The sequence below is a fragment of the Cyanistes caeruleus genome, chromosome 3, assembly GCF_971803275.1.
Source record: "Cyanistes caeruleus chromosome 3, bCyaCae1.hap1.1, whole genome shotgun sequence".
Lineage (NCBI taxonomy): Eukaryota > Metazoa > Chordata > Aves > Passeriformes > Paridae > Cyanistes > Cyanistes caeruleus.
The window spans coordinates 39391813-39417685 of NC_141703.1; the positions used below are offsets into that span (position 1 = coordinate 39391813).

The following is a 25873-nucleotide window of genomic DNA, read 5'->3' on the forward strand; positions in this document are numbered from 1 at the left end:
GTTATTAATTTAGACAACAAATAAAATATAGAAGTATTGCTGCTGTGTTGATGAAATGTTCTAAGTACAGGCATAAACTAAGTTGTGTATTCAAGTGAATCAAACTTCTCATTTCAAATGCAGTGACCTTCTGTCACTTTCAAACTGACTACTACCTAAAGCAATATGAATAAAATGGGGATTTCCACAAAAAATCTACCAGACTATGCTCTACTGAAAATACATTTACATTGTGCTTATTAGAAACTTATGCACAACCAAGATGCGTATTCTTGGAGACACCTTTTTATGGAAACTTTAACATAAAATATGCTTTCATTATAACACACACATTTAAAAGTTGAAAAGACACGTAGTACAACAACCCAATCTGACCACACTGGAAATATTATAAAAGGTTGACTGTTGAAAGGCAATAGAAATTCCAGTTCACAGACATCAGACCTATGTGAAATAGTAGCTTTTAAGTATGACCAATAAAAGAGCTCAAAAGTAGCGAGATTACGTCATTGTTTCCTGCTTGTGAAGAGGAGCTATTTTAGCTAAGAGAAGCTGAGCAAAGAAGAGGAAGTCTAAACTTTCTACAGATTTGGGGCCATGAAAGAAGCATCTCTGAAGAAATTTTGTAGAGCACAAAAGGTGAGTAATGACTCCTTATGCCATGCTAACTAAGTAACTTGGATATTCATACATGTTGCTAAGAGACTTCTTTGGTCAGAAGCTGAACATGGGTATTAATTCTAGAACTAATGAAAAGCCTTTTAATTTTTTACTGCACTTTCAAAATAGCAGCAGCATTCTATAAATAACATTTAAAGAAAAATGACTGGCATTTACAATGGCATTTGTAAAAACATAGTACCATAAATACTGTTGTTCAGGATTTTAACATAAATTTTAAAAGTATGCAATAAATAAAATCATTGGTAAGTACATCTATCACTAAAAGAAAAATGTTTCCATGAAATTCAAACTAGGAGATCATGATACTTGGTGTCTCTGCTTCATTGAAAGACATGTTCCCCTTGGGGCAATGCAAGCAAATATAAGGGACAAAATAAAAAGGGGGATTGGGAAGAGAGATGCACACATGGTCCTTTAAGTGGAACCAATGTTACCCAACTCACATTAAGAATCTGGAGGAAAAGATTTAATTATGATTTTGCTGTAAACATCTTGTTCTCATACAAGGCACCTAGCTGGCCTTCACAATTCACATTAGACATTCAGAATGTCAGTTATCATTAAAAAATTAAAAGCTTGATAAAACATCCAGGCAAACAACAGAGGAATCATTCAGAATTAACACAGACAAGTCTTCCAGAAACCAGTGACTCCAGGGGCTCTTCAGCAAGTGCTTTAATCAATACCAATAGGTAAATGTTCCCATTATGAAAAATGGCAACTAGGACAAAACCATCCACTCAGAGGCACCTGAAGATCTGCCTGGGAGATATCAACCTGAACTCCATGCAGACAAGTACCGATGAAAAAGCAAAATATCTCTAATTGTGTACCAATGCAGATAGAACTCATGCTTTTTAAAAATCCCAATATTTCTAACCTACATAAACATAACATTTTAGGTTCTTAAAAATTAACTTTAAACTCACAAAGTTGGGAAACAGTGTCTCCAACAACCAAGTAAAAAAAAACCACCAAAAAACAAAACCCAACAAACCCTTTTTGTTACAGCAGGTCTGTACTTTGATATATCTCAAAACTGTCACGAACTTGAAAAAACCAGCAAACAAGGCATGGAAAGAAGAACACACCAGATTGTTTCTATTCAGCTTCCTCTCTTCCAATCAACATCTGGCTACTGGTTATTTCAAAAGCATGACCTGACCAGAAACATTACAGTCACTGCAAATCCAAAGGAGACAAGAACAGAGCCAAAACTAAAATCCATGTTTTTTCTTAATATTCAAGTGAATTCTTCTACCTGTCTTATACATTACTACTCAATTCATCTGCCAAACCACTCAGAATATTGAGCTTGGTAGTTCTGCACTGTCATACACAATTGCTAGCACAAGAGAAAAAAAAACACTGACAATGTGCAAGGGCAGGGGGGGAGAAATGTATTAAGCAACATTTGGACAAGTTTGAGCAACAGCAGTGGAAGTAGAATAGTGTGCCAGATAGTATCTCAACTATGCTGCCAGCACACGCACAACATTTTTTAGCATATGCCACCTAACCTTCAATAAGGTTTGCTAGCATTCTTTAATTCTTTTATTTTTCTTATTTTTAGAGTTATTCACACAATGAGGAATGTGAGAGGCATTCATACAGATGAAAACCTGTTTTTTGCACTACATACATAGCTTTTCCCATACAAAACATAAATTCTGTTGGATGTTCTAATGTGCTCATCTGAGCAGAAAACACACCTTTTTTGTTTTGTACAGCTGAAAAAAAGACCTTGAAGTTAAGGGTTAGTATTTCCATGCATAACTTTTTTTTATATCTGTAAACTGGAGAATTTTAAGAAAATCAGAAGCTCAAATTTCAAGGCAGAAACTAACCAATATAAATACTTAACAGGTCATATTTAAGTTAGTTACTCCATGGGTACTCTTCTCAAAAGCAGCTGGTATTTGCCAGTGTTAAACCAGGATGCCAGATTAATAAACACTGGTTCAATCCCCTATGCATTCACGTAGAACTGAGAAAGTATTTGGTAACATTACAGAGAAAGCATTAATTAGATGGGCAGTAACAATAAAGCTGTTTTTTAATGCTTTCTTCACTTCTGGAGATAAAACACACAGGAATTGTGCACTGTTCTGCTCTTGAGAACGGTTCTGGTGCCTAACAGATACTGTAGAACTTCCTTGGCTGTTTGTCACAAGTGGGAAGATGAGAAACAACTAACTTGTTCCTCCTCTTCACAAAGTTGCCACAGGACTGGGTAAAAGACCAGACAAAAGGAACCCTCCCACATGAAGCCATGAAACTGTGACCACAGCAAGAGCCAGGAAAGGGCTGGGGATGAGGGTTAAACAAAGCACTCATGCAAACACCAGGTTAAGGTCTGCCATACACATGGACTCCAGAGCAAACCAGGGATCCTCTTCTTCATCTCTCATCACCTCAGCCTACACAGTAACATTTCAGATGTCCAGCTCCTATTACCAAGCTGGATGAAGGAACATAACTGTCCTCTGGAGTAGCTGGCTACCAGACAGCAACTCTCCCCCCCAAACAAATACTGTTCCCATATGGCCTGGCTGGAGACTGTGCTGCTTCCTTTCTTTTTACTTTTTTAAGCAGGAAGTCTATTAATCTATTCATTTTATTCATATGTTGGGTGGCTGGTTCTAATGCCCTGGGATTAAACATTAGAATTTAACGTATTAGAAGCTACGTAGATACTCAAATAGTTTTCAGTGTCTTTTATGAGCAACAACCTGTTCTTTTGGGAGTTAAGTAGGTCCTGCACAGATAAAAGGCGAAGTCAATAATCTTTGCATATCCAAATGTCATTACATGCCATGCTGACTTGTTTCTATTCATAACTAGTTTTAGTCAAGAATTTTTTAACAAAGACAACTTGAAAAACTGTTTTCTTTAGAAAGCAGCCCTCATAGCTCAAATACAACTATTTCAATCTAATTATCAGCTACTGATGCATACCTGAAATGTCAATCTTGACTTTTTAATTCCTTATATTAAAAGGCCCCTTAACTAATTAAAATATTCTTTTAAAACATGCTTATGAATACTATTTTCACAAGTCTGACAATACATGTATTTCCCTCAGAGGATGATAATGTATTCGCAGTCAGAAAAAGCAACAAAGCTAGCACATTTCAAAGCTAAACAATAGCTTCATCACTAAACACCATCCTAAAACAATCTTCCTGTTTGTTTTTAAAGATAAATTTTATTTGACTGAGAATAACTTCCCATATTTTATCTAATTTTAGGGTATTTATGGTGTACAACAACTGTTCCTCAGTTCAATTAAACTATGATGCCAAAAAATCCCCACCCAGAAGAATACAAGATCGCATCACTGGTCTTCTACAGCTTTGTGTTCACCGTGGGATTGTTGGTGAATGCCACTGCACTATGGGTGTTCAGCTGCACTACCAAGAAGAGAACAACTATAACTGTATATATGATGAATGTCGCATTACTTGACCTACTTTTTATATTTTCCTTGCCTTTTCGGATAATCTACCATGGGACAGAAACGTGGCCTTTTGGAGATACATTCTGCCGGATCATGGGGGCTTTCACTGTGTTTTATCCAGCCATTGCTCTGTGGCTGCTCGCTTTTATCAGTGTAGACAGATTTATGGCTATTGTCCAGCCCAAACATGTCAAAGAACTAAAAAATACAAAAAAAGCTGTGCTGGCTTGCACTGGAATCTGGATAATGACCCTCTCAACAACATCTCCACTGGTGTTTTTACGATCTGATCCAGACCAAGCCTCAAATTTCACCACCTGCATGAAAATGCTTGATATCATCCATTTAAAGGAAGTAAATACATTGAATTTTTGTCGCTTGATTTTTTTCTTTTTGATTCCCTTGTTTATCATGCTGGGGTGTTACCTAGTCATTATTTATCATTTCATTCACGGCAAGACTTCCAAACTGAAGCCTAAGGCCAAGGAGAGATCCATAAGAATTATAGTTACTCTGATTGCTCAGGTACTCATCTGCTTTGTACCCTTCCACATTTGCTTTGCCTTCCTGATGCTGCAAAATGAAAATACAATTTATAATCCCTGGGCAGCCTTTACCACCTTTCTCATGAATCTCAGTACATGCTTGGATGTTATACTGTACTACATTGTTTCCAAACAATTCCAGGCAAGAGTCATCAGTGTAATTCTGTATCGCAATTACCTTCGAAGCGTGCGCAGAAAAAGTTTTCGAACTGGAAGTGTAAGATCACTCAATAATATGAACAGTGAAATTATATAAAAAGAGAAAAAAATGTCAGGGGACTTTTACAATGTAAAAAGTGATTATTTTTCCAAATTCTGGCACTTGGCCACACAGAAGAATGTTCTCTAACCAAAGGTAACAGATACATTTGTTGCATTGTAAAAATGATAGAATCAGAATAATAATTGCATGTCTTTTTATTTGCTCAGCATCTTTTGCTGTTTCACCTGAAATGAACTAAAACCTAGCATGAGTGCTAAACTTTCCAATGCTTTTATTGCCTCAAATGACTGTGAACACTGACAGATGTTACAGTGACTATTAATAAAGTATACAACATTGAAGAATTATGATGCAATGGAGACATTAATTTTTTATATTTGTACAATCAAATGCTCCTGAAACTACTGTCTATCCCACACTTATAAAATTAACTTCATTCTCTCAAGATCAAATTTATTATGATTTAATGAGAAGGCATATGTAGGTAAAATTTATATTTTACTTAATTAAAAACTTTTTTGATTCAGATTTCTTTGTAACTGACTACATTCTGCAGTCATAAAAATACCATCAAAGGGTACAATGGTCAAACTGTTCATTACCTACTTGTGGGTATCATGTGCACACTTACGATACTTTTGCACAAAGTATCTTTTTACCCATAGGAAAACATTAATTTCTCCAGACACATTAGCAGCCTATGTCCCAGCAACAAACTCTAGGTAACAAACATGAGTAACTGCAGTAGCTACTCAAGCTTTCAAAATCTTTTGGATACTCACACACTACAAAAAACATGTCTTTACAATATCAAACATATGCTTTTAATCCCTTATAAATCAGTCTTTAGATACTTTGAACAGATGCTCTGGAAAAGTAGAAATTAAAAAAAAAGTCTAGTATAGTGTTTAATATTAAAAATCTAACTCCAAGAGCTTTTATTACTATCTCAGAGTGTACAGCAATGGAAACTCAAGTCTATGTGATCTCACCTACCAGAAGCTTAACCACAAAGGGTTGCAAGCTCTGTGGTTTTACTGTAATACACCCATCTTTTATTAAGTGCAGAAATCTCAAACATATGTTAAGCAAAATCGAACCCCTGAACACCTTAAAGCTGCAAGCATGAAATGGAGTAACAAGCTTTGGGACTCAATTTTTGAAAAACTTAGAAAATACCAATATGAAATGCATATGCATTTAAAAGTGAAAATAAAGCACATGACTTACAGTTCTGTTGCCTTTCTGATTTAAGACAGAAATTAGCACATCCTGATTCTAGTTTTTACAAATTGAATGGATCCAAACAATTTAGACTGAACAAATACAGCATTAATTTGTGAGCTGCAATCATGTTAACAGAGGAAATGAGACTAACAGATTGGAAACTAATCATTGTATGGATAAATTATAAATTAAAAACAAATCATAGCTAAGAAATAAATGTTTGAAATTACAATAGTTGTGCCAAAAACCTTTACACTTCGGTTCAAAAGAAGATTAAATCAATTTGAAGTGTTAAATGAAGAAAGGTTTTTAAATCTTCAGAAAACAACCCCTGGAAACAATATATAAAATAACCAATTCATTAAAAGCTACTTACAAACCAGAAGGCAAGCTGTTGATGGTGATGCCAAATACATACTGAGTGATTTCTACAATGAGAAGATCAAACAAAGCTGAGAGCATCCAAGCGCCCAGTAAAAAAGACTGGAAAGAAAAAGGTTAATTTGAATCAATTCAACAGTTTCAAAATAAGGTTTAAATATACCTCTAAATATAAAAAAATGAATAAGAAAACCTCTATCCTAGTTCAACTAAGACAAATTCAATCTTTAACACAACATAATTCCAGGTCTACTTGTCTAGATACTGAAGAATCAAGAGTAAGATTGTTTCCAAAATTAAATTTGATTGGTCTGAGATCTTACAACTGATACAGCTGCAAACATAAATTAGAATAATCCACTGACTGCAAGATATTATCAATATAAATTTATTAAAACCAAATTATCTTTAAAACTCTTTAACACGTATTTCTATACAACATGCTAGAAATAAAACTGCAGTATTCATCCAGGAGTACAAGACTAAATTGTATAGAAAAGTCTTTATTAAAAACCCCCAAAACTGGAACTTACTGAAAATTTTCTGCTGCCATATCTTCTTTCAAATATTCTAAAGTTGTAAATGAGCAGACTGCTGCAGAATGTGTCTTTCAAATCAAGACATATTGTTCTTCCACATACAAGTCTCCAAATCTGCAAGGTTAATGATCGACATGTTAAGCCACTCTTCCTTCAAGGAAATTCTTTACAGAATTTGTGCTCAGAGAGAATGCAATGCTGGAGTCAGGTAACAGAAATGCAGCACGGTTAAGGAGGCAAATATAGAGAGTAGAATGTTATGGAGAGTTCAAGAAGTCTCTTTAAAATATTTTCAAGGCAGATGTCTAACTGTTAAAATAAATAAACAATTGAAATTAACTCAAATACACTTTCAGGTTCCTAGTTTACACTTACAAATAAAAGTGTGACTTCCAACTGGTCAGCCCACAGCCTGTACTGGTGCATGGTGTTACTCCTCTCTGATGCAGGAGCTTGCATTTGCCTTTGCTGAACTAAGGTTCCTATCGAGCCTTTTCTCCTCCTCTGAAGTGCAGCAGAATTAACAGGTGTAACAACTACAAATCCAAGTTTTACATCACCCACAGGCTTGCTGAGAGTGCTCTGTCTACTGCCCAAGTTATGAATGAAGATACTAAAGAGTACTGGCCCAATCCATTTCACTCACCATTCTCACTATTCCATGTCAACATGCCCGATTCTAAATCCTAGCCTGAGCACCACCCCTCCTGAAGCTGAGGCTGGCAGGGCTATGACATTGCAGTTGAATATTTCATGTCATGCACTAACTGAGCCACTCTGACACAGACTATGAAAGGCTTCTAGCCTTACTGCTCTTTGCTTTACCTAGCTTAAAAAATACATAGATATGATGTAATGAAGATCTTTTACACACAGCATCTTCACTTGAGGGTCCTCTGTATGGAAACAAGGAACAGTTTTTGGACAGTAAATATTTTGCCTTCCAAATCAAATGCACTCTTCTTCAACTGTTCATTTTAATTTGTGCGCTCTCTACCAGCTTAAAGAAGTGTTAAAATCCAACATCCAAGATGTTTGTTCAGCCCCTGAAAAAAATTCCATTAAACACATTCTTGCAGGTGAATTTTTTCTAAACCAATTTTCTTTTAGGAGTTATATTAGCACCAGACGGGAGTTAAACAATCTTCTCTCTCTCATCTCAGAGGTACTCAGTGATACAGTATATAACTTGCTCCAAAAGCTGTGGCAATAAGTGAAACAATCTCATGAAATAAAAAATCCAAACTCACAAATTCCCCAAAGCACCACAATAAAAGTGTCATAGCTTTTACAGATACTTGCAAGAGTTTATGGTTAAGATACAGCAGAGATGTTTTCTTTGAATAAAATGCAGCTATTACTGTTTTTCAGCAGATCAAGCAAATGGAAAGAGAGGATTCCTCTGAAGACAAATCACAAAACAAACAAATAAACAAATCCCCAAACCCACAAAATTTCATTTAAAACTTGAATAGTTTCTCAGATTTTTTCATTCCCATCCCCAAACACTTGGCTGTAACATTTTTAAAAGGCACACATTATTTATGTATTTTCACTGCACAGCATCAGCAACACACTTGAAAAATATGAGTAGTGCTCTCACAGAGTTGCCATTTATTATTACAATGAAGCCCTTGTTCTTGACAAGAAAGGCTACAGAGAGTCCAGTAGCACAGAGCAGCACTAGCTAGGTCTAATAATCTTTTAAAGCTTATAGGCTAGGCATCCTCAAAGACATTAATTTGACTATATACCTTTTGTTTGATGCAATTGTGAAATCTGTGGGGCAAGATAAACAGAGGCATTTGCTGACCCTTCTCTACTGAACAGTAGTTTGCCACTTCCAAAATTAAAAACAACCCAAAACAAATTCCCACAGAACTTCTCTAACCACTTTTAAGTGCATTATTTCAACATTTAGAGCTGATACTACAGGATCCTTAATTAAATTAAAACAAAACTTTACAAGATACAAAACCTAAAAGATAGAGTATCTTAGTTTGAAACAGGAATGAGTAAGAAATTAACCAAGTCAGACGATTACTGAGGAGCACGACAAACTCCCCCATGGAAGAGTTTGGAATTCCAAAACCTGGAATTTTCAATTTAGAAGCAGCAGTTCTATTCATTTGGCAAAGTTCAGTTTTCCGCAACTAACTACAACAGTTAGAGAATGAAAGTTACGGCTTCTGTTGCTGAAATAAATAATTTAAATCAGCATGCCTAATCAAAATAGCCCTCCTCAACCTCAACAATCAGGCACAATAAGATAATGACATTCATATCACAATATTATTAAATGGGTTAAGTCACACTTCATTCACAGCAAGTTTCCAAATGCGAATGCCTGAAAGGAAAAATTACACAAACCAAGTAATTTCCCAGACAAGAAAAAGAAGTGAAAAGCTATGTTGATTGTTTCAGATCAGTTTTTCTCATGTTTTCCAAAAAATAGCATACTGGGGTGATATAAAAATAAGTAAGAACAAGCTGGTCTACAGCAGTGAACAAAGGGGAAGAACCAGAGCACAGACTGTGGGGACAAATTGCATGGAAGACCATAGTTTGCAATCTCTTTTCATACAAAGTGAACAGACTCTTACCTGAAAATCCTCTTTTATAGCTTGTAGGTTATACGCAAAGAACTTCTGATAATGTTGGAAGAGCAGAGTCAGCAGAATCGAGATGGCACTTGGGACTAGTAACAAACTCTTTGACAAAGGCGCTTTATCTTAAAGACAAAACAAATAAACAATCAAACTATTTTAGAGAAAAGTCTTCCCCTTTCAAAAAGCGACATATTTAAACAGGTGACTGGAAGACATAATAGCAGTGACACCACCTTGACTTTTTAGCTCAACAACTTCCCAAGTTCTCAAAAACTTCTGAATAGATAGGAAGAACACACTAATCAAAGGAAATGTTTAGAAATATTAATGGCAGTTAAATACTAATGAGACATTTTGTTTCCAACATTGTCTCATGAAATTGGCTACAATTAAATGTAAGTTATTTGCACCTATAGAGGTCATGTCCTCCTATACTGCCCTCCTAAGGCCCAATTGCATTTCAGGAAATAGAACAATCACTCTTTTTTCTAGCAAAATATATGTGAACATCTAGTTAAATACTTCTGTTTCCTTTGCATTAGGGATTAAGATTAGCTTTTTCTTAGAGGCTATGAAGCAGGAACCACCAGAATAAATGGACTTTCTCACCACTGCCCTTAGATCCACCATACAAGGAAACATACCTAAGTCAATTTACATAATATTCATCTTCCTTCCATTCAATCATTAAAATTATTTGTAAAGAAATTACTAGATCAGGATGTTTGTGAAATCAGAACCTCTTTCCCTCTAGGGGCATGACTTTCAGAAAGGACACTCAGGAGAAAGCTAGCAAAGAACAGCGAAATCTGCAATACACATTTCACATTTACTAAAATATGCCAAGTAGAATATCCAGCAGGAACACAGCCAGCAATTCACCCTAACCCATTGCAGTTGATGCAATAAAACACAAACTCTTGCCAAACAACTCAAGAGACTCTGAAATATTATTTATTCTATAACTTTTCTCCTTTCCACATATGCAACATGAATCACATTTACTTCCTTTCCAAACACCTCAGCTTTGGCACAGAATCCATTCATTTTCAGACAACTGTTTTTGCAGGATACTACAAAATCCATGGCTCTGTTATCATTCTTCTTAATATAATAAAAGGAGCAATGAGATTACTTTAAAAGTACTAATGGGGAGTAAAGAGCAGGAGCACAGGAGGCACAAAACTGAATGAAACAGTGTAATACAATAAACATTTACTACCTGTCCATATTAAAGTGAATACCATGAACAATTTTTTCAACATCTGCTGTGCACTAGAAGAATGAACTGCTAGAAAAAGCAGATGGCAATAGGCACCAAAGAGAAGATTTTAATTATGACACAATCCCACTGCCATCAAAAATATGGCTCTTGCTACATAGTTTAGGCATGATCCTCATCCAAGTATTAACTGATGACATCAAGAATGACTTTGATGGGCACTGTTAGCTGTTCACCACCTTGAAGTCTGCAGTCTTCTGATGTTCACCATGTGAAAGAAACACATGTATGTGTATCATAATGAAAACTTGTACTTAAAACTATTAATTCAGTCCACACCCATAGCTTTTGAGTTCATTATTTAAACATGTAGTTTCCATTTAAGCAAGTATGGCTTTGAAGAACCATCCTTTTATAGAAATTGGGCAGTGACTTGGATTGACACAGGTTGATGCTATTATGCTAAATATAAGATCTACTTCTATGATTGTATGAGACACCCAGGCAGAAAGTCTGGTTGATTCTTCTTTTTAATGCATGAAAATCATCTACATTTCAATCTAGTATCTTTCTTTCTTTTAATTTTTTTTTTCTCTCAAAAAAAATGTCTATATTCTTTAGACATCCATTTTTTAAAAATTATTCATTCCTCTGGTTCAGTTGGGCTTTTCAAAACCATCAGAGTACTGTACAACTCTGGGGAGAAAAAAGAAGCTGGAGCTTCCTGAAAGCTACTATGCAGACAATGCATACACATATTCATTTGAAACCTCAAGCAATACTCCCTCAGTTAACTTAGTTAAATTAACATTTCTTAACATGAAAAGGTCAATTTTATAATCAGGATACAATTTTTTCATACATGGAAGTACAGCCTAATTCATAAGAATTGTAATAGTCAAAACAGCAAACATTTCTGAAACAAAGTTTGATTAAAATTGTTATCTTACTATCAAATGCATTTACATTATTTCATTAATTTTAAGACATTTTCACAAGAACTTATTAATCCTATAAAACTTTTTACCTAAGGATCACATTACCACAAACACACATGACAGACAACAAAGTCCCTAGATATCCCATTGTGACTGTATTTTTCTATATAGGTTTAATATATAAATTTTACTGCAATTTTTTTATTGTTAGATCATTTTTACATTACAGGTAATATACACTTGAAATACTTTATCCTATCAAGCTAATTCCTAATTTGAATGCTTTTAAAAATAACCAACAGAACCTTATCTGTTTTCTCCAGAAGTGTGAACACACATTTTTATTTAGAGCCTCCTTTTAGCTTTCAACTTAGACACTTTAAACCCTGATACAGAGGAAAAGCACTTATTATTAGACATGTCATCAAGTGAAAAACCACAGAAGCAACTAAACCATGAATCTGACTGTCACCCAGAGGGAACATCGTGTGAGTGATGGAAACTTCTACTCTCCAGCTTCTCATAACGTCATCATGGTTGAGAAGTTTATTCTTGTCAGGTGAAGTCGAAAAATATAATAATACATCCTCTGAAATTATTTTTCCAAGTGCACAGTGCAGCAGTTTGTTCTGTCCCTCAGCAGCATTAGATCCTTCTCAAGGACGGCTGTGAGGTCACGGGGAAGGAGCAACCCACCCAATGCTGTGGAATGCCTCAACCACGTCAGACCAAAAATCACAAGCAGTACCAGATTTTGCACAATTGGGCATTCTGACTTCCAAGTCAAATTGCTTACTTACAATGCAAAGGTAAAATTTAGAAAGTAGAATTCTAATCTAATGAATGTGTGACCATGCGTGAGATGGAAATAGTTACCACAAACCTACCAGGGCACCAGTCTGCTGGCAGCATACATGCAAATGTGCTCAAGAAGGAGAAAACACACTTCATACCACATAGAGAAAGAAGAAGGAGAGGATAAACACTCATTTTGACCTTGAAAGTTAAAATATATCAAATACTGTCTTCAAAAATCTTGGAATATATTTGCAATCCCAAAGTACTCCTTAAGTGGAATTTCTTTCAAACAACAGGTAGTTACACCTGTTACTGGTGCTGGAACACATCTACTGAGCATCCAACTAAGTACACAGAGAAATCTTGTTAATAACCAGCAGAATATGCCCACGCTATGATGAAGAGCAAGGAATTAGCCTCCACTACAGATCTTTGCTTCTGCCTGGTGCAATGGAGAAGTTCTCCCCAAAAACTGCCCTCATCATCTCATGGGCAAGTGTCCCAGCCCGCATACCAAGTATGCAATGCAAAGTTGATCCTAAAATGTCACACAAATGACAAAACCACTTCTAAGCCTCCACATTCCACCCCTGCACTTTTTACAAAGCCCACAGATCCTCTTCTTCCACAACCTACTACGCTGCTGGCTGCCAATGCCTCTTTTAAAGTATAGAGAGTAAAGGATACAAGTGTCCATCTGTCACAAACAGAGGGGGAGGTTTATGGCACAGCTGCCAGAGCTGCAGCTTCAGCAATCACCGCTGCACTAATGACAAGAATGAGAAGCCACAGCAGCTACAGTTTTTGTTCCTGCCTGTTCACTACTCACTGGTGAAGAGACAGCAGATGGGCATAGCAAAACAGGCAGCCAGACCAAGCTTCTGTTGCAGAAGAGCCCTTGCAGGAACAACTTCATCCCCGGGACTGCTATTCCAGGCTCAAGATTCAAGTGTTGACTTGGGAGAGGATCTCATTGCCAGCTGATGTGAAGTGATGAGCCAGCTGATGAGCAGTGGCTGCAGAAGCTCAAATTAGCTCAGGGCAATTTCTGTGGGGATCCCTACTGAGCTTACACCACAGCTGCAGACAAAACATGCTGTGTAACAACTCTTTTTTTCCACTATCATCTGCAACTTTCCCAAGCCCAGCTGGTGTAAGGCAGGCATGTCACTTTCAAACAGACAATTAACTGCTGGGGGCTACTATAATGGCACAAAATACCCACAAACCAATTTTTAAATGTTTATACACAAGATCTGTGAATTAAACTGTAACTGATATGCATCTGAATGCACAGTACTTCCAAAATGCACTTACAGAATCTGCATTTTGGGTGGTTGTTTTTCCTGCACTAAAGCATCATGCAGATAATAATCTATTGTATTCCAAGACCTGTCCAATAACCTGCAGCAGGCTCACCAGCCATCAGAGATGTTTGTTTGCAAGTGAAAACAGAGTATCACTGCAGGAACAGTTTTTCACCAAATGCTTCTAAATTCAATCCAGAAGCTGAGAGGTGAATAATGCTAGTATTAAGCAAGTTAATAGAGAAACCTGTGATCATGTTTTAAATCTGTTTTCTAAAGGCACAGGTAAGACTGTAATTAAACCACTTGCCTATACATTTACTGCTTAGAAAACTGCTAGGTGTAGCTTAGGTCAAAAACTATTTAAAAAAAAAAAAAAGAAGACGCAAAAAGAAAAAAAAATAAAACCTTTGTTTATAAAAGCAACATTTGAAATAGAAATTGAATCAAGTTGAAAGTAACAAAAATATTCACTCCATTCAGCAGACTTTTCTTCCTTCCAACCAGAGAGCCATGTTACCATACTACTTTTAGTGTACACTGTCAGAAATATCAGGTATGGCTACAAAAGACTGACCATGTGGACACCCCCAGATGAGCTTGAAATTAAATGAACTAGCTGTGCAGAAGCAGAATAGACAGAGTTTTGTGGTCTTCAATGCTATGCTGCTCCCAGGGCTCAAGCTAACCAGGCTGCATTGTGGCATGCTGATGTACAAGCTAATTTGCTTTCCCATACAGAACTGTACTGCATAATACTGTAATGCATAAAAGTCTTATGTATTCAGTACATGCTTCATTTTTCCTTCACTCATACCACAAAGCATTAATTTACATAGCTTTATTATTTTCCTGACGCCTCTGCACAACAGAGTTCAGTCCTGCCAGTTATGCAAGCAGAGGAGCACAGAGATCCCTTCTTGCCTTGGGGATTTTTAACAATTTGCTACCACTGCACTACAAGGTTCACAGAGGTAAAAGCCTAAGTTGCACTAGGGAGTTCAAAGGGTTCTCCTCGCTCCTACTACAAGAAATAGCTTGTGTGCACCACTCAAAGTAGTCAAATATTTTCCAGATGTAACAAGTGTATATGCTTTAAAAGAATGACTCAAATTTTACCCTAATAATGACTAACTCTTAATAGGCTTTCCTGCTAGACTCCTGTGCAGTACATAAACAGCACAAAGAATATTGTGAGGGAATATTACAGTATCTGCAGAAAGATTTCATGTTGGTCTAACTGGTTTAAACTGTTGGTAAAGGCTGTTGTGTCTTATAATGGAAAGCCTTCCTGTGTATCATACTTTGCTCCTGGGATGCAGCCTCCTGGCAAACAGCACTAGAGTAAAGCAAACAGCCAGGCCATTCACACACTCATGTGAGCCTTTGCAGAACTGCTCAAGTGTTTCAGCAGCATTGTTCACGGGACAGAAGCTGCCAGCAGACTGCAACAGAAGCAACCAGCCTGGGTCTGGCACCACAGCCCACCTCTCAAGCACACCTAAAGCCAGGTGCTGCCAGGATGGTCACTGAACACACTGCAGTGCTCTTTGACAAGTCAGCTCAACTGAGTTAGTGCTCTGATAAGCCAATAGCATATGTCTGTGCTGTGTCTCCTGCTAGTATCCAGAGCCACTGGCTCTTTTTTCCAGAGCATACCAGCTCCTCCAATATTCCAGATAACAGAAACAGTTTCCACAGCAAGGGCAAACTGTCTTTGTCCTTTTAAAAGGTGGTGTCCTTTGTTTCCTGGCTTCCCTATCTCAAAGTTGTACCATGTACCAGGTATGTTTATTTTTACATTTACATCTCCTTGTCCCAACATTACAGACGTCAATCAGTCTGTCAGAGATGGCACAGCAGGCTGCAGGAGCCTTCAGTGTGACCTAGTATGATCATTGTTACTGCTGCTGAACCAGGTGTCCACTTATTTTATTCAGGGTCACTGATACAGGTCCCATTATCCACCAACATTGCCTTCTGCCAAAGGTTACCAAGCCCCAGGGGCAGAACACACATGTACAGTTCCCTGGTGCAACATCAGCCAACAATTCATTAATTACCCGAACCATCAGACTCAGTGCATCAGTGACAGAATCCCACACACCTGCTGCTACTGCAGCAACTTTTGCTACACACACAGAAACAAGTCTGAGGGCACAGGGACACCTGCAACTGCCACAGTCATGCCCTAGGTGAGCATACGTCACTGCACTTAAATCCATGCCTCCACTGGAGTTTGTCAGTGCACCTGTACCAGCCAATTCTTATTGTAAAAAAAAAGACACTTCAGGTCCACAGGTAAGTTCAGTAAGAACTGAAAGATTAGCTTTTGAGAAGGAAAAATAAAAGTACAACACTGAGCTGTGTCAGGAAAGGTTTAGGTTAGAAAGGCTCTTTACTTAGAGAGTGACCAGGCACTGGAACAGGCTCCCCAGTGAAGTGGTCACAGCACCAGCCTTACACAGTTCAAGAATTGGACAATGCTCGCAGGCACATGGTGTGTGATTCTTGTGCTGTCCTGTGCAGGGCCAGAAGTTGGACTTTAGATAATCCTTTTCCAGATCAGGCTATTCTATGATTCTATGATTTTCTTTCTGCAGAATAACATATTGTCTAAGTTTCTTCCCTACCACAAATATGTTTCTTATGACAACCATTTCCCACTCATCCTTTTGATGGACCAAACCTGGAAAAACTTGTAAATACTGACCATGACTTTCCACTCATTCAGCCTAAAAAGGATACTCTTCCTCCTACATTCTTTCTCATAGAATTATACACAGACACAAGCCATTGAAAAGCCACTCTACAGTATCTACTGGGGGGCACAGGGAGGGATGAAAAATCAGGAGCTGCAAATCAAGGTAGAGTATTATCAGATCCCACTGAAAAAACACTCTTACCTTCTTTGGATTCCTCATACAAAATGTATTGCTACAACTAATACCCCTTCTTAAATGCCAGAATTATTCCCCCTAGTCAGAGGGTGCTTTCACACTCAAACATATTTCACAGAATCAATTAAGTTGGAAAAGACCTCTGAGATCAAGTCCAACCTGTGATCGAACACCATCTCGTTAACAAGACCATGGCACTGAGTGCTACATTCCAGTCTTTTCTTAAACACCTCCAGGACAGTGATTCCACCACCTCCTTGGGCAGCCCATTCCAGTATCTAATTATCCTTTCTGTACAGAAATTCTTCACAATATCCAACCTGAGCCTCCCCTGGTACAGCTTGATGCTAAGTCCTCTCATCTTGTCCTGTCACTGGTTACCTGGGAGAAGAGGCCAACCCCCACTTTGCTTCCTTTCAGGTATTTGTAAAGATTGATAAGATCTTCCCCGAACCTCCCTTTCTCTAGGCAAAATAACCCTAGCTCCCTCACCCACTCCTCATAGGACATGCATTCCAGAGGCTTCATCAGCTTCACTGTCCTTCTCTGGACATGTGACAGCACCCTGATGTCCTTCCTAAATTGAGGGGCACAGACCTGGACACAGTGTCCAAGGTGTGTCTTCACCAGTGCTGAGTACTGAAGGACAATCACTGCCCTTGTCCTGCTGGCCACACTATTGCTGATACAGACCAGGACGACACTGGCCTTCTTGGCCACCTGGGCACAGTGACTCATGTTCAGCTGGCTGTCAACCAGCACCAAGCCGTTTTCCTCCAGGCAGTTTTCCAGCCACTCTTCTCCAGATCTGTAGTGCTGCTTGGGGTGGCTGCAGCCCAAATGCAGGACCCCGTACTTGACCTTTCTGAACCTCATACTGTTGGGTCTCAGCCCATTGATCCAGCCTCTTCAGATATCCCTGTAGAGCCTTCCTGCCCTTCAGCAGACGGACACTCCCTCCCATTTCGTATGAAGCACGCAGTTAGTCAGCAAAGCTTTGACTTATCATTTGTCCTCGCCTGCTCTTAGGACTGTGGTTCCCAAGTCCACACCGCAGCCAGATCAGCTCCTCACCGCTGCTTCCAGACGCTGCAGATTCTCTGTCCTGTAAACCAGCACAGAGCCAGCCCTAGATACCTGTGAAGTCAGTTCAGGTAGCACCGGGACATGAAATTATTTACATGCGCTGTACGTAAAAATAAAGCTAAGCAGAGCTAGGGGTACGTTAATCCTTACGTTTGCCTTATCAAGAAACTGGTCTTCAAAAACAAGTTTCATTTCACATTAAGGAAAGAGGGGTTTTTGCTTTTTCTGATACGTATCTTGGCATAGAGGTCTATATCGATGTATGCGAATGCATATAAACACACAGAGAGACACATCCACAGGCAGATACACACACACAGACACATCCACAGACACACCCGCGGCTCCTCCCGCCGTCACGTAGTTTTAAAAGTCCAGCCAAGAAGGGACCGAAGCCAGCGGCTCTCCCGGGGCCGCCGGCGGCAGAGCCGCCCGCACTCCCACCCCTGGCCGCCGCCCTCCCCGGACCGCGGCGGGGCCGGTACTCACAGAACCCGTTGGAGCCGGTGCTGGTGAACATGGCAGCGGCCCGGCCCGGCCGGCGGGCGCGGCTGGCGGAGCCCCCGAGGTCGGGCAGCCCCTGAGGAGCCGCGGCGGGCCGGGGCCGGGGCTGGGGAGGGCTAAGGCGGCCGCGATGGGCCAAACGCCGCCGCCAGGCGACCGGGCGGCGCCCCCTGCCGGGCCCGCCGGACGGGCGGGGGGGCGCGGGCGGCGCTTCGGTGTGCGTGTGCTATCTGTAATTACGCCTGTCTTCAGAAGGGGAAAACTTCTTTCCACTGAGGGTGGCAGAGTACTGGGACAGGCTGCCCAGGGAGGGCGTGGGGTCTCCCTCTCTGGACACTTTCCAAACCCACCTGGACACGTGGACACACATTCCTGTGTCACCTGCTCGGGGTGACCTTGCCTTGGCTGGGGCGTTGGACTAAGCGATCTCCAGAGGCTGCTTCCAGCCCTAACTATTCTGTGATGTCGTGATTCAAGACGATTTAAATTTTAAATTTGGAGGTGACGTGACTCCTTACACTTTGGAAAACTCCGGCCCTCGAGGCTCACCCTAATTTGAGGTGTCCAGCAGGTAAATGTCTCGTTAGGAGCCGTGGGTAAGCTGCCATTGCAGCTAACGGAGACAGAGTCAATACAGACGGAGTCTGGAGAGCTTCTCAGGTGGCCAAATGAAGGTGTCTGCTTTAGGATCTAATTAATTACTCCCCAGGCGCCACCAAGCATTGAACAGATCACCACGAGTTCTAATGGCACATCAGACACCAGCTCTCTAACCAGCATGGTAGGCGCCCAATATGAGGTGAGCCAAATTCCCGATTTCATAGATGTGGTATCATAAGGGTAAAACTACTAGGGCACCAAATTTCACTGACATTTTCAATGTAAATATAAAAATCAGACTTTACTGAAATAAGTCGTGTTAGGCATTTAAAAAGGTGTGTGCGTTTTGTGTTTACATGGTGACAGAACTGTGGGCTTCAAAGTCTGTCCTTACTTACAGTAACTTACCTTACTGCAGTACAACACTAAAAACAAGTGCCACTCTGGAACTGAAAAATGTGACTTGTCAGCTATGTAACAATTTTTAAGTGGGCAACCAATAGTAAAAAAATTTAGATAAGTCATACTTTTCTTATATTCCATAAATTTTGTTATATATATATATATACCATAAAAATGCATTTTAATACTTGCATTCAAATGCAACTATTAGCTAGCACTCAGAAATGCTGAGTTCCTGAATCTTTGTAAAGATAATCTCTTAAACACTGCCAAGGGGTCATAAAAAGACTTTATGCTTTGGTCCACAAAGACTTCCGCTAAAATCAGCATATTAGCATGTATTTTTAAAATGGCCAATTTCCAGCACTAACTTCATATTTCTATTGCTCACTGGTCCTCTCTGTACAAGGCCTGCATCAGGCAGGTGGGATTTGGACTCACAATCCTCTCACAGAGCAGGAGGTATGTCTAAATCAGCCAGGAGGAAGAGACGAAGAGATAGCACATTGGAAATCCCGACTTATCCCAAGGTGAGGTTCTTTCTTCCGAAGAGAATCCAAATTGGATTCACAGCATGAAACCTATCGTGTACTTTGTGTCTTTGGCCACAGACAACCAGCTTATTCTCTGCTGTTAAAGCACAGCTGGAAGAAATTATTTGCTACAGAAATTTTCCTTCTTTCTTTCAAATGCAAATGACTCTGGCTGCTGTATGCTACATATGCAAACTGTCTTGCCAGAGCACTGCTGAATGCCTGAAACCACACAGAAGTGACAGTCAACCCCCATTTCTAAGGAATGGAAGGTAAATAAGGCAGTGCAAAGCTTGTAATATTTCTAGCATGAAACCACTTTGGGAAAAGCTTGGGTGCCTCCTGAAGCTTTAGGGATCTAATGAGGTTCTCATGGTTTAATTAATTACCATTTTGAACTTTCTTGACTAACCTCCACTTAAAGTAATTAAGCCTTTTTGTGGATCTGCCTTTACTATAGGTGAGGATAAAACCTGAAAACTTTTCCAGTATTGCCTGTGTAATAGGCTTAGGAATGTTCGGTGCTGAAGATAAAGCTTGCTTTTATTTCTTTTCAGTCTCACATAGCTGACTGACAGAGCAATCATTAGTTAGAAGTTCACAGTCCTTAGAACCAAGACCTAGTGTTTTTCTGTTTCATAGGCTCTGTTTTGAGGATTTCCCTAGATTGATGTCCTGCAAGGTAATCATATTAGAGGGATTCTCCTCTGCAACGTCAGGCACTGGAATTGGATTCAAGTCATAATCACTGAACATACTAGAGACTTAGGCATGTATTCCACTGAATGAGGATGCATTTGGGAAATGTTTAAGGGCCATTTTGAAAGCCGCTCTGTGGACTTGTTATCATTGACAGATACAACAAAGCTGAATGGGTAGCAATAGTTTGCAAGCTTCTCCCAACAGCAAACCAAAACCCTTGCAGATTTGTCAATACTGCTGGAATACAGTGAGCTGGCTCTCAATCTATTTTCTGCTATCTTATAAATGTCTACAAATATATTACAGAGTCTGTGAACCCCCAATGCTATCCCTTGTTTGTTTTTTTTTAAAAAATAAATCAGTATTTCTGGGATCAGATGAGATCCACGATACATTTTTGAGAAAACTGCACACCCCTTGCTAATAATTGTAGTTTCTCATACTGATTGAATAGTAGAGGAAATGCAGTTTTTGTTCTCAGATACAGTTCCAAGCAGAGAAGTATTTTTATCACAGCACTGTCACTGTCAACTGATAGCATAAGAATTAAGCAAATTATTTGCATTGTTGGAGTATACAGTGTTGACTACTTCGGAGTTAAATGAAATCATCAGTTCTCATGCTTGCCTTGGAACATATCCCAGAATAGGAAGGCTAGCACTTATCTACTAATCTACTCAGAACAAGCTTAGAAGGCTTTGACACTGCTCAAATGTCAGCTTGAATATCTCCCACTTGTTTATTACATCTAGTTAGTGGGGTCAATGTGGTGTGGTCAAAAGAAAGTTATTTAAATTTCCTGCTCAAAAGAAAATCCCAGGAGACTGGAATTTAGATTTCTATTTTCTAACATGATTAGTTTGCTTTCTTCTCTGAACTTGTGATGTTTCTGAAGTAACTCTTAATTACTAATTAATCTCCAACAGTCAGATGCTCCTCTGGCATATAGAATGAAGGACAGAAGCTGAGTAACGCCGGGTGGAAATGTAACACCTCAATTAGGTATTTTCTGACTAAACTTAGTGCTGGTCAATGATTCTGCAGGTTAATTGCAAGTGTTCTCTGTCTCTTTGACGTCTTGGGTTTCCCTGGCATTCATAGCTGCTCTTGCAGTTATTACAATTACCTGAAATGTTAACAGATGCATAAAGAGAGGTTAATTTAAGGATTTAAGGATTTCAGTAACGTCTCCCTACAGTTTCTAACCTTTGTTTTCAGTTACAGAAGATGTTAAGGAAAACAGCTGTGCAACACACAGACCATGCAGAGGAAAATTCAGCAGCAGTGCAGCTTGCTGATAGCAGCTTGCATAGGAAGAGGAGGAAGGACAGAAGGCAGAGACTCACTGGGCTGCAATCAGACCGATCTGACCTGTACCTGTCCAAAATCAGTGGATTTCTTTCATTCTTTCAGAAGTGAACAAAACTTTATACTGCAGCAGATCTGCTGCCCTCTTAAACTCTAGTGTAATCATTTTATTACATAGTTTTGGGGTTTTTTTACTGTAGCTAGAAGATACTGAACATTTTCTATCTTAGTTCTTTCCATGTAGAGCTGGTTGGCTCAGTTAATAAGGAGCAATGGAGTGCCTGAAGGAGCATTGGGCTTTGTCGGTTATTTTTGCAATTGATTTTGCACCACACTATTATAAAAAAATACGGAATACTCAAACATGTTCCATTAGTTAAGGTTCTAGCCATGAGATTTTTTGCAAAACTTAAAATGTGATGTTAAACCTGAACACCATGTCAATGTCTGGTAACATGAATGTGGGCAGCTATTGCTTCAGTAACTCAAACACATCACTGTCTTGTTTTTCACCTGGACACCCTGAATGGCAGGCAATGACAGTGCAGTGCCAGGTTAAGGTACTGGCTTATCTGGAGCTGAACCACATACACTTTTACACTGCAGGTCTTAACCATCACTTCCCTTTTAACCATCAGTCATGTGATCCTAAGCACTGGCACCAAATGCACCCAGAGGTTGGCATCTCTGTGTTCAAGGTGCAGCATCAAGCACTTGATCAGCAGCTTGGTCTATACGTACTTGTAAAACACTGCCTAAAGATGCTTAAATTCCGTGTCACGTTTATTTTCAGTAAATTTATTTCAATAAAGGTCGAGATCCTGTGAAAAATAGGAACATATGGTAGGCATAACCAGGAATCAGATCCTAATATAAACATATTGGGAAAGCAAGGTTAAGATAGAATATTAAAAACTCAGATTAAAATCAGCAATTAAGGACCATCAGAATCAATCTGCCTATGTTCACATTTTATTTCACTTAGATGAGACTTCTTGTGAGAATTAAAAATTCACTGGCCTGGCTGCCCTTGTTTGAACAGCTGTTGTTGCATTTTAGATCACTCATTTGAGGGCCATTAATTTACTGCAAGGTAAATTGTGAAACATAGTAAGCATTAGCAAAATGATAATGTTTAAGGATAGTGCTCAGAAGACCCAATTAAGTAATCCATTAGGAGGGCAAATAATTATGTATAGCATTGCATAACACAATGTACTTTGCATATCTGTGTTCTCTGATGCATACAAGAGATCAAGCACTAGTCATCTATTTCAGACTGAATTTATGTCAGAGAGTACTTTTGAGATCTGGAGCATATGCTAAATTACCCAAGATGACTATCAGTGATAGCAAAAACACTTGAGCCTTTAAGATGCAGAAAATTATGTGCATTGTTCCACATAGGTACCACTGTGCTGACATTGGCTATTCTGAAAATTAGATGTTAGATGATATTCATAAGGTTTTTAAAGTCCTTCCTTCTCCCTGATACCTACCCATATTTCTCAGATACCCTCATCCTCTTGCTTCACATCCATATTGTAATGCTATCTGTGTATCTCCACACAGTGCAAAGATTATTAATCACCTGTGTTTACACTTGGAGGCAAATCCATATTTAAGGGAATACCTGATGAGCCACATCATGATGTTACCAGGCCTGTAGCATAACACTGCTAAAAGATTAAAAAATCCAATAAAGATTTAAGCAGTTCTCATTATCTCATTTGTATTTGAGCTAAATTTTAACATGAAGGAATAGTCTTGTCTTTTTTTCACCTAATTACTGAAATCAGAAGAAGTTTGTGTTCACATATTTTTATTGAAATACAATGATCTCTCAGAAGAACTTGCAAAATTTAAAGGATGTTCACCCCAGAAATGTACTTGCAAAATATCTGCAATAGATATATGCACACCTACCTACTGGAAATAAGCATTCCCAGGTTTTCTTTTCTCCTCCATAAATGTTGGTAATGGCAAAGTTAGGTGTCAAAAAGCTTTAACATACAAAAGTGTAAAATTTTGCCCAGCTGTGTACTTTAGATTGCCATCAGAAAACCAAATTGCTTTTCATTATCAGAAAGAGAAACTACTGTAAAAACAATCACTGTGTTCATAAATAACATTTAAGTACAGTAGGGCTATTAAAATCACAAAAATATGGTTTATTACAATTATTCTTGATTCCATGCTATACTCTTTCCATCAGGGACCATTATCTGCTGCTACAGACATTGTAATGGTAGGTAGATTTCTAAAACTGAAGATTGGATCGTCAGAGACTGAAATCAAGAACTAATTAAATGCAAAAATTTGCATTCTTACTGTTCCTTTAGCTGCCTTCTCTGCACATAGGAAGTATTTCTTGGTTTACTTGACGAACACAATTTAATATACTTAATATATTTTTTAAATACCTAGATTGCTTTACAAATTGGGATACTACAAAAATCTGTGGTTATGGGGCTAGTTGTAGTAGAAATCCCCACCAGTGGCAAAGAAATCTTTCCTGGCATGATGACTCACTCAGCTGCCATTTTGGGCTCCTCCTCACCTCACCCAGGAGGTGGGACAGTGTCACTTTTTGGTCAGCTGGCACCACAGTGAGAGCAGTTGCCACTGAGCTCCCCAGACAGACTTGACTGTGGTGTTAAACCAGATAAACGAGCGACAATATTTCGTGTCACCACAATTTTCGAAGTAAACCCCAAAATGCCGGGGTGATCAAGCTTCCAGGGGAACTTCCCACATGGCATTCAGTCTGGACAGACCAGCCTGAGCTGCAAGCCTTGCTGCTCTTAGGTGGCTCCTCTGAAGCAAATGCAGCTACACTGAGAAAAAATGAGACAGCAATTGGGAATTCATTGCAAGAAGAGGAACTGGAAGGCCATATTTGAAGAGGTGTGTCAAACACACCATTAATCTCTTCTATTTTACATGTGCTGGAGCTCTTGCCACAGTCTCCCCTGGGAACACACGAAGTCACTGTTGGGTAGCTGGGTAGCTGGAGCCCAGAGATATCCTCCTGGCTCATACATTGATCTGGCAGTTGTGCTAAAGGTTGTGCTGAGGCCATTTTTGGCCCTTAAGAAATAGTTATGAAATACTAAATCTGCTCATACTAAAGCTCAAGTTTATTGCTTTGTCCCTACTGTAACCTAAGTTAGCAAATTTTTCAAGTGGGAGAAAAATAAACTAGCAAAGTCAATACACTCCTTTATACCTACCAGACATGCATTTACTGCAGCATTTGTTCTCTAAGTATGTATTTTCTCTCTGAGTCTTTATACTATTAACTATGTGTTTTCCACATAAGTCGTGTTACAGGGGTGACAAGACAGGGTTAGTACACATACTTCATGAGTACTGGACAGGACACTGCTGTTGATTAATTTTGTATATGAATGTATATTGTAAAGAACACTTTCTCAGCCATTCTCCTATGGTTTTGATTCCAGATTTCATGGCAGTTAGTCATTACACAACAGCATGGTCGTGGTCTCAAATAATAATTATTTGAACTTATTGTGCAGTCAATAGGAACTGATGTGCTTGGGTATACAGGGAAAGCAGCTTTTCAGCTGAATTAAGCATCAGTGATTTTGCTGGAGACATGTACCTTTGGGAGCAAAAATTAAGGGTTTGTATCCTAGGCCATCACATACAAATCCCAGAAATTTTGCTTGCTTGTGAGTTAACTGCTTTCTGCTGAAGGTCGTTGTGTAGATAGACACCATGCCCAGGAGAAGCACCAATTTGGGGATTAAGCATCTGCATTTGATGCAACACTTGAAAGATGTCAGTACATTTTGCTGTAAAACAGGAAAGAAAAAAAAAAAAAAAAAAAGCAACAAAAAAAGAGCATGTCAGCCCCAGGTGATTTATGGCCTGATTCACAG

General features: G+C 39.0%; 2 protein-coding genes and 1 long non-coding RNA gene across 5 annotated transcripts in view; 2 read left to right on the forward strand and 1 right to left on the reverse strand.

The window, feature by feature from the left end:
- UBAC2 (UBA domain containing 2) overlaps positions 1-18586 on the reverse strand; it is an 87643-nt gene extending 69057 nt beyond the window's left edge. Inside the window, exons 1-4 of one of the 3 annotated variants that reach the window (XM_086880819.1) lie at positions 18409-18586; positions 9663-9790; positions 7054-7173; positions 6516-6622 (exon numbers count right to left, since the gene is read on the reverse strand). In XM_086880819.1, coding sequence (XP_086736945.1) covers positions 6516-6622; positions 7054-7173; positions 9663-9790; positions 18409-18439 — 386 coding nt within the window. In that variant the 5' untranslated portion in view covers positions 18440-18586. Of the gene's footprint in view, positions 1-6515; positions 6623-7053; positions 7174-9662; positions 9791-12282; positions 12435-13455; positions 13665-18408 lie in introns of those variants that run through there. The other 2 variants (XM_023947918.2, XM_023947909.2) reach the window with 2 other exon arrangements.
- On the forward strand, positions 559-5041 carry GPR18 (G protein-coupled receptor 18). Its single transcript, XM_023947932.2, has 2 exons — positions 559-639; positions 3936-5041. The coding sequence occupies exon 2, from the start codon at positions 3980-3982 to the stop codon at positions 4943-4945; it is 966 nt and encodes a 321-aa protein (XP_023803700.1). The 5' UTR covers positions 559-639; positions 3936-3979; the 3' UTR covers positions 4946-5041.
- Positions 18587-18632: 46 nt separating the features above from the next.
- On the forward strand, positions 18633-23692 carry LOC147654098 (uncharacterized). Its single transcript, XR_015284446.1, has 6 exons — positions 18633-18994; positions 19133-19222; positions 19835-19955; positions 20037-20230; positions 21587-21662; positions 21879-23692. It is a non-coding gene; the product is annotated as an uncharacterized LOC147654098 (long non-coding RNA).
- Positions 23693-25873: the final 2181 nt, after the last annotated feature.

Bases quoted from the DNA above. Each gene is read 5' to 3' on its own strand.
- GPR18 (XM_023947932.2), top strand. From the start codon at position 3,980: ATGATGCCAAAAAATCCCCACCCAGAAGAATACAAGATCGCATCACTG.